This window comes from Pogoniulus pusillus, chromosome 15, assembly GCF_015220805.1.
Source record: "Pogoniulus pusillus isolate bPogPus1 chromosome 15, bPogPus1.pri, whole genome shotgun sequence".
NCBI lineage: Eukaryota > Metazoa > Chordata > Aves > Piciformes > Lybiidae > Pogoniulus > Pogoniulus pusillus.
In genome coordinates this window covers 27837686-27856408 of record NC_087278.1, presented here as the reverse complement: position 1 = coordinate 27856408, position 18723 = coordinate 27837686, and the positions used below count along the sequence as shown (strand labels likewise).

The 18723-nt window shown below is 42.7% G+C and overlaps 1 protein-coding gene across 7 annotated transcripts in view; it reads right to left on the bottom strand.

The window, feature by feature from the left end:
• The window catches only part of RECQL (RecQ like helicase), a 34855-nt gene that overhangs the window by 15629 nt on the left and 503 nt on the right, over positions 1–18723 (bottom strand). For 6 of the 7 annotated variants that reach the window (XR_010305060.1, XR_010305059.1, XR_010305061.1 and 3 more), the window contains exons 2-10: positions 13413–13485; positions 10719–10916; positions 8598–8777; positions 7670–7776; positions 4594–4792; positions 3369–3535; positions 2752–2833; positions 1612–1760; positions 1182–1299 (exon numbers count right to left, since the gene is read on the bottom strand). Coding sequence is in view for 4 of the 7 variants with exons in the window: in XM_064155989.1 (XP_064012059.1) it covers positions 1182–1299; positions 1612–1760; positions 2752–2833; positions 3369–3535; positions 4594–4792; positions 7670–7776; positions 8598–8777; positions 10719–10916; positions 13413–13428 (1216 nt within the window). In the remaining 3 variants the exon portion in view is untranslated. The remainder of the gene's footprint in view (positions 1–1181; positions 1300–1611; positions 1761–2751; positions 2834–3368; positions 3536–4593; positions 4793–7669; positions 7777–8597; positions 8778–10718; positions 10917–13412; positions 13486–18723) is intronic. The other variant, XM_064155993.1, reaches the window with a different exon arrangement.

Genomic DNA, 18723 nt, shown 5'->3' with positions numbered 1-18723 from the left:
TGGAAAACCTTAGCCAAATACACTTTGAAGCCAAAATATTGATTAAAAGACACTATGAGCTTCAAATACCTAATTAGGTACTAATGGAAACAAATGTAGAGAGTTTAGTATAATTTAACAAAATATTCTGTTTAAAACCAGTTGTGCCTTCTGTAGCTTAAATTATATCATCTTCTCCTTCCCATTGCCCACCCCTCCCAACGACCTGCTGATGGGTGTGTGTTGCTGTTTACAACATCCAGAAACAGAAAAGGCCTAAAGCCCCTAAACTTTGTCAAAGGTTTAACAGAAGAGAAAGGAACTACTTCGCTTGAATGGGCAGTCAAAGGGAAAAAGAAAGGTTTCCTAAGATATGTGTAAGCAAATGAGCATCAGTGTTTAATTAATCCCTCCCCAGAAGAATCTCATTTAAACCAAGTTATAAAAAAAGAAACACAAAAGCTTACTTTAGTCATCCCAAGCTGACAAACATTGTGAAACAATTATTTCAGCACCTCTACAGCACTCCTCTACACACGTGTTATCTCCCACGCTATCTGTAAGTACCCAGGTCTCATGCAAGCAGATGCAAATTCCCACAAACACTGTTGTGTTTCTTATGCCAGCATTAAGGCAAATTTCTATCACATGGTCATAGTTAAAATCTGAATTCATTGTCCCCTGAGGTCCTTAAAAAGCTTTCCTCCACACAGGTCAAATAACCCCAAACCATCACAAAACGCTTTTATTCAGCCATATCAGCTACTTAGTGGTGTTACACATTGACCAACAATTCTCTGCTCCAGACGCCCCATACTACCTCTATTTACATGGCCACTGAAATTCATGCAGTGATTAGACATCACCTAGGGACAATCTGAGTGAATCATACATCCCAATTGTCATGTTTCTGTAACAAATATCAAATCAATGTCATGTTATGGAATTATTCTGTTAAGCCACAGATGTCACAAAAATCAAGTAACTTAACTGATGCTCAGTTACAGTGCAGCACAGAAGCCTGAGATCATTAATGTAATTTCTATTTGTTTCAAGGCCTCTTTACAGAATTAGTGGCATGAATGAGTTTGGAATTTGTCAACAAGACAAGACACCTTGCAAAAATAGCTGAAATTGAAGTACAACTTTATTGGTTTAACAGATGTAAATGGTGACTTCACAAAAGCCATTTTCTACAATACCTGCACGACCACTCTCTTGGTAGTAGTTCTCCATTGATTTGCTCATAGAATGATGAATTACAAACCTCACATCAGGTTTATCAATTCCCATTCCAAAAGCAACAGTTGCCACTACAACCTGAAGAAAAAGATTAAGAAACCATCAAGATACCAAAACAGGGTCAAAATGGAACACAAGTCTATGAGGAGGGGAGATTTGAATATTACAAAGAAATTCTTTACAGTGGTGGTGAGACACTAGAACAGGTTGCCCAGCGAGGTCCTGAATGACTCCTCCCTGGAGGTGTTCAGTGCCAGGTTGGAGGAGGCCTCAAGCAACCTGGTTTAGTGGAAAGCATGACTTGCCCATGGCGGATGGGCTGGGACCTGACTTTTAAGGGCCCTCCCAACTTTAACCATTCTATGAATCTATGAGAAGTATCTACTTAACCTGGATTTGATTTGTTGTCCATCCTTTATGAACTTTGGTCTTATTTTTAGCATCCATGTTTGCATGGTAAGTCCCTGCCTTGATTCCCAGCTTCTGCAAACTCACAGTAACTTGCTCAGAATCCCTCTGAGAAAAACAGTACACAATTCCTGCACAGAAGTGAAAGATGCCTTATTATAGTGTCTTTTGAAAAAAACAAACAATCCCCAGTGCTTAAAAGTAAACAAATAAATGCCAATAAATAATATTTGCGTCTGTTCAGTCTGCAGTATTGGTAACCATGTAGGGAATTTCAATTACCAACTTTGACTTGTGGCTAAGAGAAAATATGGGTGTCACTCTACATGATCATGGAAGCATTCTATTAATGTTCAAGGAGAACAACAGTTATTAATGCTTATTTAAGGGGCTGCTGTTCCTTATGATATCTCACCTTAAGTTTCAGATAAATCTGCTTTTTGTCATTAGGCAGTCTGAGCTAAATCAAGGATTACATACAAAGCCACAGGATTTGTGATCATCTTAACACTGTCTGTACTTGGGAGCTGTGCATCAAGACCACCAAGTTCCACAGCATTAGCAGGGCCTGACTGCTGCTCCAGAAAATTGTGTTCTGTTGCCTTTGCAATACATCTCTAACCTTTATTTGCATTGCATGATTTACTGAATGCACAAAGTCCAGCTTTTATAGCTGTTTTCATCACAAAAATTCAGTTCAACCCACCACACGTCCATTTTGGGCACTAGATAATACATGAATCTTCCGATCAAAGATGAACAGGAAGTATTACAGGCAGTACCTATCTTGATATACAGGTATCGACTAACATATATATGACTTAAAACAAGACTCAAAAAAAATACCTTCTTAACAGTCTTTAAAAGTGCTATTATTATTACCTATGTGAAGGTTGTTCTGCATACATCACCATTATATTAAAGTATAATACATTACAGTAAACTGTGAAAGCATTCAAACATGATGAATTAAAAGAATAATTATTCAAAATAGAGATCTTATTAAATTTTATTCCTTCTAATGCTGGATGTTAACGTATGGTGAAGGTAGAATTTCCCTGTAAACTTCAGGATCTCTAACACTGCACATTATTAAAAATACCATGCCTTTTTTTTTTTTACCTGAGAGTCCTTTGTATCTGCCATTAATGAGCTTAACTATGTCCTCAATGAAATCTTCATTATTTGAAGGCTTATACCGAACCTCAAAAATATAATAAACACAAGCTGGAGAGTTCAAGTGAGCACACAGTCTGTCAGACAATCCTCCTTCCACTACAATAAACACAACTACTCTACCATTTAACCAGAACTACTAGATTCTTTTTGAGTAGCCCAGTTACACCTCAAGAGCCCAATGAAAAAGAACTGCACAAGTCTTTCCATAAAGAACAAAAAAAGAATCTGTAGTCAAACTGAAAATACAGGACAACACAGCCATTCACAAATTTCTGTAATCATATGTCATATTTTCCAATGATTTGGAAGCTGTTACGTACTTCACTTTTGTATACAGTCCTACCTGCTAAACCTTGTTCACAAAGACAGAGCTACCCAAGTTTCCCTGCAGATGACAAGAAGTTCAGCAAGATGGAGTCATATAAGAACACCACCATTCAGCTGAAAAGCTAATATTATTAAAATGTATAATTGAATATCTACTCTAAATTTCATCAGTTGTAACTTACAGAATGTAACATGAATGCAGTGCAGTCAAATAAACAGGTACCAACACATACCTCATAGTAAAGATTAGGCCGGTTGAATGATGCAGTAAAGGTAATGCACTTCTGAACATGCAAAATTTTCTGAGCATCCTTTAACACGTGATTTGTGGCAGTTGCTGTCAATCCAATCAAGGGAGCACTGGGAAACTGTCTTTTTAAGATACCAAGAGATTTGTAGTCTAAGCAAGAAAACAAAACACAGAAAGAAAAAGGTTTCTCATACTATAGCTCCAGAGTTAGAAGACATTAATGTAGATAGCATTTAATGGGATAATACTGCAATAAACATTATAATTGAACAATTTACTACAGAATTGATTAATACATTGAAATTATTTATCAAAATAGATGCTGTATCTTCTAACTGAATTTTACAGAAATAGCCACAATTTAGAAGGCAAGACATATTGAAAGAGAAGTTCTTAAAAAGCTAGAAAAATACAAGTAGCATGGCAATAATCAATATTCAGGATCTTTTGCAAGTTTGTTTTCACAAACAGTTGTTCAGTAAATGCAGCTCTGCTAATAAAGCAGTAACATGGAATTGGGGTACACAGACCAGACTGTACTAAAGGAAGATTTTAAAGGCTCGCTGCTGCCTTAGCATGGAAATGTAGCCAGAGGTATTCTGCTCTGCCTGTTTAACTGTCACGGCTCTTTGCTCAGACACTACTTTTAACAAAACTGCAAAGGTTGCCTTCACAGTCATGATTCAAATCAGGTTTTCTTCCAAAGCCAGCGTAACTGACAAGCAACAGTCTTCTACAACTGACAAGCTAGTAAACTAAAGCACACTTCATTTCCCTGCAAGTCAAGGGCATTCACTTAGATGCTTAAGAAGCAGTTGAGAAGATTTTGTAAATTTGTAAGATATGTTTATCTCTGTCACCCAGACTGTTAGGGAGCAGTGTACACAGTGATACTTTTTCACGTAGCAGTAAAGATGACCAAATACTTTTGTTTTATTAAGCTCAAATTAAACTGATTTAGGATTTTTTTTTCAGAACAGTGACTGCAAAATCTACATTGCAATCACCCTCATTTGCATGAGCTTAGCTTCTGGAGAAAGATATAGCAATTTGGGAACAAAATTTTAAAGTCCTTGAGCTACCACAGGTATTTGCCTTACACCAAGTATTTACTTAACACATGAAGAAAGCACCTAGCTTTATCTCAGGCCCAACTCATGATTTATTGATGCCCGAATAATTGTAAGCTGGATTTCTAATAAGCATACCAGGCCTGAAGTCATGGCCCCATTGACTACAGCAGTGGACCTCATCTACAGCAATGCGAGCGAGACACCCTGCTTGGTAAGCTTTCTCTAGCTTTGACATGAACATTTTGCTTTTTGCAATCTTCTCCGGGGTCACATAAATGAGCTTCAGCTGTGAATTTCTGTCTAGCATTTCGGTATGAACCCACTTCACATGTTCCTGTTCAAAACAAAAGGAGAAATCAGGGGCTCACTGAAGTTGCTTAGCACTAAGATTCTTACAACGTTGTTAACAATTCATAAAGATAATTAACAGAGACTGATAAACTGTTACACAGTATTTACTACTACTATAAGTTCTTGTAGGAGATCATTATGTGTAAAATGTTCATTTTAATACTTGAAAAATCCGTCACAGAACATTGAAAAAAAGAAGTATCTGTCTTTGCTTCATCACACAATATCAGTATTTTCCCAACAAATTATAATGTACCAAACGTGCCTATGGTACCCCAAGGCACACAATTATAGTCTTTAATACTGAGTTTTCAAAGCACTCTCTCTCAAAGACAGTTCCCAATTTGGCACATTGCATCAAGTCCCTAACTTTTTAACTTGCACAGCACCATGTGCAGGTTAATGACCACAACCTTCTCGTAGTCAGGAAAATGTAATTCACTGTGAAAACCAATTCACTAGTAACAGACTGGGAAATAAATCGTTTCTTGGCCTCTGGATCCATCACAGCTTACCATCCTAAAGTAATATAGATAGTTTAATGCAAAAGCCTTCACAGCTCAACTTGTCACTAATGGACAAAAATTACCCACTTCACAGTATCACAGTATCACAGTATCACCAAGGTTGGAAGAGACCTCACAGATCATCAAGTCCAACCCTTTACCACAGTGCCCAAGGCTAGACCATGGCACCAAGTGCCACATCCAACCTTGCCTTGAACTGCCCCAGGGACGGCGACTCCACCACCTCCCCGGGCAGCCCATTCCAGTGTCCAATGACTCTCTCAGTGAAGAACTTTCTCCTCACCTCCAGCCTAAATTTCCCCTGGCGCAGCCTGAGGCTGTGTCCTCTTGTTCTGGTGCTGGCTGCCTGAGAGAAGAGAGCAACCTCCTCCTGGCCACAACCACCCTTCAGGTAGTTGTAGACAGCAATAAGGTCACCCCTGAGCCTCCTCTTCTCCAGGCTAAACAACCGCAGCTCCCTCAGCCTCTCCTCGTAGGGCTGTGCTCGAGGCCTCTCCCCAGCCTCGTCGCCCTTCTCTGGACACGCTCAAGCATCTCAGTGTCCTTCCTAAACTGGGGGGCCCAGAACTGAACACAGTACTCGAGGTGTGGTCTGACCAGTGCAGAGTACAGAGGCAGAATGACCTTCCTGCTCCTGCTGACCACACCATTCCTGATGCAGGCCAGGATGCCACTGGCTCTCTTGGCCACCTGGGCACACTGCTGGCTCATGTTCAGGCGGGTATCAATCAGTACCCCCAGATCCCTCTCTGTTTGGCTGCTCTCCAGCCACTCCGACCCCAGCCTGTATCTCTGCATGGGGTTGTTGTGGCCAAAGTGCAGCACCCTGCACTTGGAGCTATTGAACCCCATCCCATTGGACTCTGCCCATCTGTCCAGGCGGTCAAGGTCCCGCTGCAGAGCCCTTCTGCCTTCCAACTCAGTCACATCTGCCTCCAGCTTAGTGTCATCTGCAAACTTGCTGATGACTGACTCGATGCCCTCATCCAGATCATCTATGAAGATGTTAAAGAGGATGGGGCCCAGCACAGATCCCTGAGGGACACCACTAGTGACTGGCTGCCAGCTGGATGTGGCACCATTCACCACCACTCTCTGGGCCCGGCCCTCCAGCCAGTTCCTAACCCAGCACAGAGTGTTGCCATCCAAGCCATGGGCTGACAGCTTAGCCAGCAGTTTGCTGTGGGGGACAGTGTCAAAGGCCTTGCTGAAGTCCAGATAGACCACATCCACAGGCCTCCCCACAGCCACCAAGCGGGTCACCTGATCATAGAAGGAGATCAGGTTAGAAAGGCAGGATCTGCCCTTCCTAAACCCATGCTGGCTGGACCTGAGCTCTTTGCCATCCCTCAGGTGCGCAGTTATTGGCCCCAAGAGAACCTGCTCCATCAGTTTCCCTGGCACTGAGGTCAGGCTGACAGGTCTGTAGTTCCCAGGTTCCTCCATCCCACCCTTCTTGTGGATGGGGACCACGTTGGCCATTTTCCAGTCTCCTGGGACCTCTCTGGTGAGCCAGAACTGCTGGAAAATGATGGAGAGTGGCTTGGCCAGCTCAGCTGCCAGCTCTCTCAGCACCCTGGGATGGATCCCATCTGGTCCCATGGACTTGTGGGTGTCCAGATGACTCAGCAGGTCCTGAACTAATTCTTCATGAATTTCCAGGGGAACACACTGCTCCCCGACCCCATCCCCCAGTTCAAGAGGCCACTTGCCCTGAACTCCTCCCTCCTTACTGTTGAAAACTGAGGCGAAGAAGGCATTCAGGACCTCTGCCTTTGCTTCATCATCAGTTATAGTGTTCCCCTCCTGGTCCAGTAAGGAGTGGAGGCTCTTCTTGCCCTTCCTTTTGGCGTTGATAAATTTATAAAAGTGTTTTTTGTTAACTTTCACAGAAGTGGCCAGCCTAAGTTCTAGCTGAGCCTTAGCCTCTCTAATTTTTCTCCTACATAGTCTGGCTACCTCCTTAAACACATCAGGAGAAGCCTTCCCCTCCTTCCAGAGGCGATACACCCTCTTTTTCTCCCCCACTTCCTTCAGGAGCTCTTTGCTCATCCAGGCTGGTCGCCTTCCCTCCTCTCTTAAATCTCCAAACTGAGTAAAAACCCACAACAGCCAAAGGTACTTCACATCCTCTAAATAGCCCCATGAAATCTATTTCATTCCATGAAAGATCTGGTTTACATGAATTCTTGTCATTAAAAGGAGAATGCAAAATACTTATTGCCATTATCCACATGGCATTAGCTGTTACTGAATAAATGTAACAATGTAACAATACACAGAGGCAAGAGGCCAGCACACAGAAACTGTGAAGACTTGACAGTTGAACATACCTTACTACTTGAAGCATTTAATAAAGCTGCAGAAATACCAAGTTTTTCCAAAACCATGAGCTGATCTTCCATAAGTGATATCAAAGGACATATCACAAGTGTGAAACCTGTAATAATCAATCATTGTGCAAACTGAACAGTTCAGATGTCACAAATATCTCCTGTAATATTTTTCATTAATGCAACAGCCCTGTTCTTCAGGAACTGCCAAACTTGACCTTAAACCTCGTACACAGCAGCAGATTCCTCTCCATAGCTAGTAAGTAATGTGTCACACAGGCATACTTCTTACTTTCCTGTGACATGTACTTTGAAAGTTAAACACAGATAAGTAAGTTGCAACTAACAGTGTAAAAGAACTAACACACAAACCAACGAACGCTGGGATTCACATCTGTGTCACGAAGTCAAGAAATGCTAATTTACCACACAATTAAGCAATGACAGGTATTGGTCATGTAAATTAGTAAGCTGCCAGGTAATTTGATGGGTTATTATGAAAAATAAAACCAATCAACCAAAATAAAACTGAATAGTTAGTTCTAAAAATATGCAATGTCTCTAATAATCTGGAATTAAAACTTTAGAGTAGACAACTGACATTCATATTTCAATGATTTAGAGTTTATACTAAATTAAAAGGGAAAAGAAGAAAAAAAATATTGACAAACCTTAAAAGTTCTTTCATATTGAAAGGAAGCTAGATAAATGATCTAAATCTCAATTACACCTAAAAGGCACATCTATTTTAAAGCTTCTCTTACATCTTCAGAGAGAAGAAAATAAGAGAGTAAAGGAAAGACTTTCTCTCATATCTTTGCTCTTTTTTCCCCCCATACTACTCACCAATTCAGCATTCATTCTCCAAGTAACTATAAAAGGGAGAAAATAAATGTAATTCCTTATATATGACCTCTTCTTCCCTTACCATCAGAACAGACAGCTGGTAACTGATAGCAAAGGCTCTTTCCACCACCTGTAGGCATGACAAGAAATATATCCTTCCCTGCCATTGCAGCATTTACTGTTTCAAGTTGCAAAGACCTAAACTTCTGGAGTTTAAACTTGCCGTGCAACGCAGTTTTTATCTTCTCATACCATGGAAAGTCTGTAAAGGGAAAAAAATAACCCACAATACATTTCATAACTAAAGTAAAGAAGGACAGGCAATTTACACATTCAGTAACAAAATGTGGAAGCAATATTGTTTTAGATCTGGGAAAGCATTCAAAGATTCTGCAACGGCCCACAAAAGGTAACACACAACCTGAGTCTGTCTCACTTAATCTGAAATTAAACTAATGTCTCAACTAATATGAAATGTAAACACAATCCACCCCTAGACTACAGACTCTCATTGCACAGAAATTTTAACTACTATTAAAAACTCATAACAGATGGACAGCTTCAAAGTGCCAATGATCAAGTTAACTTGTTATGAAATTGAATGGAATTGAGAAGCCCACTCTGAAAATAGTGTAATGAAGGCAAGACTAACATTTTTTCTTGATATATTTTAAAGACAATAAGCATTTATTTTTAAATAAAGAAGAAGAGGAAATTTAATCTTCTCCAAAGTAATGCCTACAACATGCCCATAATATTTTTCCTTTTCTTCCATTAAAAGCTAAGAACGGCATAAAGAGATAGTACCATAAAAACTTAAATTTCATCTGGACGGGGAAGCATATTAAGCATTTTTGTATTATTAAAATTAAAAAACGTGGGAACTCAATGCTATACCACATGCAACACAAGAGTTAACTTCGGGACTTGAAGCGACATTGCATCCTAATGTAGAGATCACAGCCAAGATCCCAGGCTCTCTGAAACCAAGAAAAGCCTCCCACTAACTTCAGTGAGATTTATGTAAGGACCAGATGTAGCTGCTACTCTTACTTAATATGTACACAGCAGCTGATTACAAAGACTTAAGCTTTTAAAGCATAAGAGAAGACTAGTAGTCACATGTCACCCAAAACAAAGCAATTTATTCAACAGCATCAAATCTACAGTTTTATTTTTATACGTGTATATTTTTCCAAACAGACAAATATGGATTAGGCTACAAAATAAATTTCACTTTCAAAAAAGCCAAAAAGAGAAAACATACAAGAGGGAGATGCGGAAATTAACAGTGCATTTCCAAATTGCAAATGAAGTAAAAGAGGAGGGGAAAATGAAACAACACAACTGAATTGAATTTGGATAGGCATAACATGGCCAAGTCACACTGCCAATTCAGGATCTTCATTAATTTTTAACTTGAAAGACAGCATTTCCAAAAGCATAGCAGCCCTCACACCACCATGGGACACTGCCGCTTGGGCTAATTCTACCTCTACCATATTAACGTATTCTGCATTAATTTGGATAGGCAGTATCCCTCTAATTTGTATAATTTGGTAAAGCAGTTGTGCTGCATCATCCATGACCAACACAACCAATGTTCTACAGACCCAAGCAAGAACACACACAGATGCAGGGAGACGTAACTTTGAAGGGTGCAAGATTGTCATTATCAAATCCTGGAAATGGCCAGAGTGGTTATCTTTAGAAAATAAACAAACAGGGAATACAGGCACTGCAATATATTCAGATTTACTCTGGCATTCTTATAGCAAAACAAGTTAATAAATTTGCATTTTAAAAAATAATCAAAGTAGTTATAACATGCCATTCCTGTGATAACTCTGCCCAGAAGAATTCAGATTGGTATTTAGGAACGAACTACCCAGGGAGGTGGTGGAGTCAGTGCACCTGGAAGTGTTTAAGGGAAGACTGGATGTGGCACTTAGTGACATGGTCTAGTCAGTGTGGTGGTGTTAGGTCATAAGCTCTACTTGATTTCAGTGATCTATTACAGCCTTATAATTCTGTGATTCTGTGAAGTACAAATATTACCCTGCATAAATAAGGCAGGCCTGCCAGCTAAACAAAATTAGATAGGAGAATATCATCATCCAGATAAAAATCTACACAAACACATTTTCCTCCTACTGAATTAGTTTACTTGTAGGTTAGAATACTTGAGTTTTACTTGGCAAACCTTTTTTGTTCCATGCCTCAGCTGAAGTTTCAGTGGCTTCACTTCCACCTGCCTCCGAGTCTCCTGAGGACTGCTTTATCAGACTTTTCACCCTCATTTTCTTTTGAACCAGTTCTTGCTGTTTTTCCACAAGCTCCTGAATCTGCATCTCCACTGCCTGCAGCTCATTTTCAATGGAGACCAAAACCTCCTCTAGCACTGAAGGGAAAAACAAGGTGAAGGCAGAATAAATATTACAGTAAATTGCTAATATCCATTTTAAAGGATACTCCATCAATTGAAAACAATAAAATTGCAACACAAATAAAAAGAATTCACATATTTATAGAAAATGGTTTAGGTTGGTGTCCTGGAGTCCTGTATACCCCTAAATTCCTCTCCCTCTGTGGCTTGAATGGGAGAGGAAAAGGCGCGAAAAGACCTGTCTCCCCCCACAGGCGTGAAGTGGGTGAGCAAGGGGCCCTTCCGGCACGAGGGGTGCCCATGCAGTGCCCGCATTGGAATTGGGCTGGGGATTGGCTGTGGTCTTTGCGCCTAGGCAGTGGTAACTCTGCTCTTTGTCTAGGAAGGATATAAATATTGGGGGACTTCCCGCCTTGGGGTTCCCGCCTTAGAGATCCTGCCTGCCTGAGCGTTCCTGCCTGCCTGAAAGTTCTTCCCCTGCCCCGCCATAGATTCTGCAGAAGGAGCCTGGCGCTCTGCTTCAAACGACAGCTTCAGCCATTAGCGCCTATTAAGGTCTTAACTAGTCTCCTACGGCTTCTGAAAGAGAACCCGAGTGGACAGGCAGCTGGACCACCCTTTTCAGCCTTTGGCTCAGCTTTATTATTAAGAAAAAACGATAATTTAACAGCTAAAAGCCTTTTCCAACTTCTGACTTCCAAAGTAGTCAAATTATCTGTGGCATCCTGTAGATTTTCTCAAACAAGCTGAATTTGGTAAGTAAAACTAAATTAATTTTTGTATATAGTTTTGGGGGCAGGTTTTCGGGAAAATAAAAGAACTCTACTTTTATATAAATGCCTGACTCGGCCACATTGATTCCCTGCCTCCACAGCAGTCGGAAACAACCTTGAAGATCATCTACTTCGAATCCCCCTATCATGAGCAGGGACACCTCGCACTAGACTAGCTCAAAGTCTCATTCAACCTTGCCTTGAACAGCCACCAAACAGCAGGCATCCACAAACCTCCCTAGGCAACCTGTTCCAGTGTCTCATCACCCTCACTGGAAAGAATTTCTCCCTAGTACCCACTGTAAATCTACTCTCCCCAAGGTTCAATCCATTCCCTCTCATCCTATCACTACAAGCCCTTCTAAAATGTCCCTTCCCAGCTTCCTTGTAGGCTCCCTTCAAGGTACTGGAAGGCTGCTATAAGATATCCCCTGAGCCTTCTCTTTTCCACACCAAACAGCCCCAACTCTTGCAGCCTGTGTCCCTAAGAGAGGATCTAGCCAAACAGATAGGCTGACAGGCCCACTGATCAAATGATAACATCCAATATTGTATGTTCTGAGCAAAAATACTGAACAATGCTTCACAACATATTTCACATATTCGTGGGACATTTCCAGTACAGCACATGAAAGATATGCAACATTTTTATCTACTAATCAGTGCAGGAAACAATAAAGTATCATAGCCCACTCAAAAGCAGTGCCTCTCCAGAGAAACACTTGAAGTTATTTTCTTTGCTGCAGATGCATGTTATGCAACAAAAAACATATTGCATCTGCCCTTGATATCAATGGTGCTTTACAATGAAAACGAGCACTCCAGCCAATTCCAAAGTGAGCACAACACAAGAACACTTTTAATAGTGTTCACAGTAACATGTGAGAAGCAATATTAATCTCAGCAAATAAAGGTCTTTGAAGATGGAAATGGGGACATTATCACAAAGCCACATTTCAGGCACCCTAATTTCCCTCCTACACAGAGCCAGAGGATCTGCTGAATGTCAAGGTTTGAACACAGAGGACAGAAAGCTTTTGTGAACACAAGTCATACTTCACCTTTGAAAAAAATGAAGCAAATATTCCCCAAAATCTAGGGTTAAATTAAGTTAATCTTTGGCAGAAATATGCATCTTTTTATCTTAATACGTGTTCTAAAATCCAGTCTCCAAGCTTTAAGAGAATAATTAACACACACCACAGAATGCCAAGCATGTACCACTACCTCACAACCAGGCTATAAATGCACAAAGTGAAATATCTTCCTCCCTTCCACCACAAAAAGTAAGAGACTTTTGTCCAAACATAACAGGTATGACAATCTGCTCATGAAAGAAAATGATATGGAAAAAGACATGCTCACTGCAAATGGCTCAAAATGGGGACATCTGGCATCCTGACTGCTGTCACTTACTAGGAAAGAGATGAAAGTACCTTATGACATATGATCCATATTTTCAAAATACTGAAAATCAAGTAATTTCTGGACTAACTTGTATTTGCTTTAATTTTAATCTACAAACCAAAATGTTACGTAGAAGAACTTTACTGAGTTGGGTGTTGAACCAGATGATTCCCAGAGGTCCCTTCCAAGCCCTATCATTCAGTGAAGATATGCTTCATACACTTTTCCCCATACCTCAAATTAACAGAAATAACAATCAATAATATCAGGTGATTGTGCTGTCAAATAAAAGATAGAAAAATTAACATATTGAATATCAATTCTGGATTACCTGCAACAGCTGACATCTTTGGAGAGTAGAGAATGTTATCCTTAGAAGGTCTTATTTAATCAAGCAACTGTCACTAAGAACAAACAAGAAAAAAAAATTCTTGAATAATCTTTTTAAACTTAGAACAAATTTGCTGCAAGAGGTGCTAATACCAGTTTTAAGTACTGTTTTAACCTGTCTGTATAAATAGATGTCTAAATGACAACACACTTTTTCCCTTCTGCAAAGGGGGCAGGTACCAACTCACGATCAGCTCCTAAGGGTATGGTTCATTTGCCTTCTAAATGACTCAAGTGAATTTTAACCAAGTCATGAATTTTCTGAGAAGCATGGGTGACTCTGCCCTTCTGCTCCTGCTCTCAGACCCCACCTGGATAAGAGACCCCCACAGGATAAGAGGGACAGTGAACTGCTAGAGTAGATCTAAAGAAGGGCCATGAATATGATCAGCGGGCTGGAGAACCTTCCCTTCGGGGACAGGCTGAGCACGTTGGGGCTGTTCAGCCTGGAGAAGAGGAGGCTCAAAGGAGATCTTACAGCAGCCTTCCAGTATCTGAAGAGAAAGCTGAGAAGGGACATTTTACAAGGGCTGGTATCACAGTATCATCAGGGTTGGAAGAGACCTCACAGATCATCAAGTCCAACCCTTTACCACAGAGCTCAAGGCCAGACCATGGCACCAAGTGCCACGTCCAATCCTGCCTTGAACACCTCCAGGGACGGCGACTCCACCACCTCCCCGGGCAGCCCATTCCAGTGTCCAATGACTCTCTCAGTGAAGAACTTTCTCCTCACCTCCAGCCTAAATTTCCCCTGGCGCAGCCTGAGGCTGTGTCCTCTTGTTCTGGTGCTGGCCACCTGAGAGAAGAGAGCAACCTCCTCCTGGCCACAACCACCCTTCAGGTAGTTGTAGACAGCAATAAGGTCACCCCTGAGCCTCCTCTTCTCCAGGCTAACCAATCCCAGCTCCCTCAGCCTCTCCTCGTAGGGCTTGTGCTCAAGGCCTCTCACCAGCCTCGTTGCCCTTCTCTGGACACGCTCAAGCATCTCAATGTCCCTTCTAAACTGGGGGGCCCAGAACTGAACACAGGACTCAAGGTGTGGTCTAACCAGTGCAGAGTACAGGGGCAGAATGACCTCCCTGCTCCTGCTGACCACACCATTCCTGATGCAGGCCAGGACGCCACTGGCTCTCTTGGCCACCTGGGCACACTGCTGGCTCATGTTCAGGTGGGTATCAATCAGTACCCCCAGATCCCTCTCTGTTTGGCTGCTCTCAGCCACTCCGACCCCAGCCTGTATCTCTGCATGGGGTTGTTGTGGCCAAAGTGCAGCACCCTGCACTTGGAGCTATTGAACCCCATCCCATTGGACTTTGCCCATCTGTCCAGGTGGTCAAGGTCCCGCTGCAGAGCCCTTCTGCCTTCCAACTCAGTCACATCTGCCCCCAGCTTAGTGTCATCTGCAAACTTGCTGATGACTGACTCGATGCCCTCATCCAGATCATCTATGAAGATGTTAAAGAGGATGGGGCCCAGCACAGATCCCTGAGGGACACCACGAGTGACTGGCTGCCAGCTGGATGTGGCACCATTCACCACCACTCTCTGGGCCCGGCCCTCCAGCCAGTTCCTAACCCAGCACAGAGTGTTGCCATCCAAGCCATGGGCTGACAGCTTAGCCAGCAGTTTGCTGTGGGGGACAGTGTCAAAGGCCTTGCTGAAGTCCAGATAGACCACATCCACAGGCCTCCCCACAGCCACCAAGCAGTCACCTGATCATAGAAGGAGATCAGGTTGGAGAGGCAGGATCTGCCCTTCCTAAACCCATGCTGGCTGGACCTGAGCCCTTTGCCATCCCTCAGGTGCGCTCTTATCACCCCCAAGCTAACCTGCTCCATCAGTTTCCCTGGCACTGAGGTCAGGCTGACAGGTCTGTAGCTCCCAGGTTCCTCCATCCCACCCTTCTTGTGGATGGGGACCACGTTGGCAGTTTCCAGTCTCCTGGGACCTCTCTGGTGAGCCAGGACTGCTGGAAAATGATGGAGAGCAGCTTGGCCAGCTCAGCTGCCAGCTCTCTCAGCACCCTGGGATGGATCCCATCTGGTCCCATGGACTTGTGGGTGTCCAGGTGGCTCAGCAGGTCCTGAACTAATTCCTCATGAATTTCCAGGGGAACACACTGCTCCCCGACCCCATCCCCCAGTTCAAGAGGCCACTTGCCCTGAACTCCTCCCTCCTTGCTGTTGAAAACTGAGGTGAAGAAGGCATTCAGGACCTCAGCCTTTTCCTCGTTGTCAGTTATAATGTTCCCCTCCTGGTCCAGTAAGCAGTGGAGGCTCTTCTTGCCCTTCTTTTTAGCGTTGATAAATTTATAAAAGTGCTTTTTATTATCCTTCACAGAGGTGGCAGCCTAAGTTCTAGCTGGGCCTTAGCCTCTCTAATTCTTCTCCTGCATAGTCTGGTAGCGACAGGGTGAGAGGAAATGGACTGAAATTTGAGGAGGGCAGATGATAACTGGAGATTAGGACGAAATTCTTCACAGTGAGGGCAGTGAGGCATTGGAACAGGTTGCCCAGGAAAGTTGTGGATGCTCCTTCTCTGGAGGTGTTCAAGGCCAGGTTGAATGAGGCTTTGAGCAACCTAGTCTAGTGGAAGGTGTCCCTGCCCATGGCAGGGAGGTTGGAAGTAGACAATCTTCAAGGTCACTTCCAATCTAAACCATTCTATGAATCTATAATACACATCATTCACCTATCTTTTTTTCCCCTACCTCATCAAAGAGTTTTCTGGAAAAGTCTCAAGAAATTATGATGTCCCTCTTAGAGAAGCAGCTCCCACAACACCTAGAGGATCATAGAATCAACCAGGTTGAAAGACACCTCCAAGATCATCCAGTCCAACCTATCACCCAGCCCTAGCCAGTCAACTAGACCATGGCACTAAGTGCCCCAACCAGACTTTTCTTGAACACCTCCAGGGACTCCACCACCTCCCTGGGCAGCCCATTCCAATGCCAATCACTCTCTCTGTGAAGAACTTCCTCCTAACATCCAGCCTAGACCTCCCCTAGCACAACTTGAGACTGTGTCCCCTTGTTCTATTGCTGGTTGTCTGGGAGAAGAGACCAACTCCCACCTGGCTACAACGTCCCTTCAGGTAGTTGTAGACAGCAATGAAGCCACTCCTGAGACTCCTCTTCTCTAGGCTAAACAACCCCAGCTCCCTCAGCCTCTCCTCATAGGGTTTGTGTTTCAGGCCCCTCACCAGCTTTGCTGCCCTTCTCTGGACACATTCCAGTACCTCAACATCTCTCTTGAATTGAGGGGCCCAGAACTGGACATAGTACTCAAGGTAAGGCCTGACCAGTGTCAAGTACAGGGGAATAACCTCCCTCATCCTACTGGCCACACTGTTCCTGATAAAGGCCAGGATAACACTGGCTCTCTTGGCCACCTGAGCACACTGCTGGCTCATCTTCAGCCTACTATCTACCCCCAAGTCCCTTTCTGCCTGGCTACTCTCCAGCCACTCTGTCCCCAGTCTGTAGCACTGCTTGGGGTTGTTGTGGCCAAAGTGCAGAATCCTGCACTTGGCCTTGTTAAATCTCATCCCATTGGCCTCTGCCCACCCATCCAGTCTGTCCAGGTCCCTCTGCAGGGCTCTCCTACCTTCCAACAGATCAACACCTGCTCCTAGCTTGGTGTCATCTGCAAACTTACTGATGCTGGACTCTATCCCCTCATCCAGATCATCAGTAAAGATATTGAACAGGACTGGGCCCAGCACTGATCCTTGGGGAACACCACTAGTGACTGGCTGCCAACTGGATGTGGCACCATTCACTACCACTCTCTGGGCTCTGCCATCCAGACAGTTTTTGATCCAGCACAGAGTGAATCTGTCCAAACCATGAGCTGCCAGCTTTGCCAGGAGCTTCTCGTGGCAGAGAGTGTCGAAGGATTTGCTGAAGTCCAGGTAGACTACATCCACAGCCTGCCCCACATTCACCAGGTGGGTAACTTGATCATAAAAGGAGATCAGGTTGGTGAGACAGGATCTGCCCTTCCTAAACCCATGCTGGTTGGGCCTGATCCCTTGGCCATCATGTAGGTGCTTTGGGATCTTCTATGAGGAAGTAGAAATGTAGTTTGATTCAGAGAAAGGGGATTGGTTTTAAGTCATCAGTGAGATAAACTTAGAATTTTATTTATTGGCTAATTTTTTGAACAGTGTTCTTTGCTGTATTCTATGCTAACTATACAAACTCAAACATTTTTTATTTTCTTCCAGAGTTGGTGAATTCTGAACTTTATACTATATACATGGGAGCCAAATCTGAGAGAAGGTGACAGACAAATTCAGTGGACCCTCACAAGCTTATTTTACCATAACAGATCTCCTTTCAATAGGGGGAAATACATATATATAAAGAATGGATGAAAAAAAACATCATCTTTGCCAGAGGCATTTATAATTAAAAATAAGTTAAGGGCCCACACATAAGGAAGAAGTGAACATAACTCAGTAGCACCCAGGTCATCTACACAATTTGAGTTACATAGTTCTGTCTTTATGTCACCTGCTGCTTTCCCAAACATATGTGGAAATATTAGTGACCCTAAAATACACAGCAAGCAGGGACATACAGAAAAATCAGCAGGTAAGGAATAGACAACTGTAAATGCCATTAGACTACTATTCCTCCCAACAAATACAACCCCCTATAAATATTACCAGGCTAGTAACATAACACCCTTCCTTATCCAAGGAGCGGAAAGAGAATGAAAACTACCTGTGAAATTGTCCCTATATGATACTAAAGCTCCACAGGTCTTTAATTTAGCCGCTTCCTCTAAAAGATCAGCATATTTTATAACTAATTCTATATGACCGTTGCCAACAAAAACTCCCAATTCTCATTTGATTCTTCAAAAAATGTAACTCCTATGAAATTATATAAAGATGAACTGTTTTACAAACCACAGCGGACAAAAGGCTAGTAGAAGCATCTTGCTCATCAGGCAGTTTTAAGCCACTGTAAAAACAGATTAATTCCTTGGAATTTCTCCCATTACATCCTTTCCTAAGTAGCCCACTTAGGGGAAAAGAGAAAAAAGCCTTCTACACAAATACATGCTGGTCGTGCCTAAAATAGACAGATTAGTAACAGTGTCGCTTCCAACCAGCAGAGATTTAACTCAGCACCGGAAGCTTTCTTACCCCACCTCCTATCCAATCTCCAAATCAAACCTCTTCTACCCAGAAGGGATGTAAATAGAGCATTATAAAACAAAGAGGACTCTAATAGA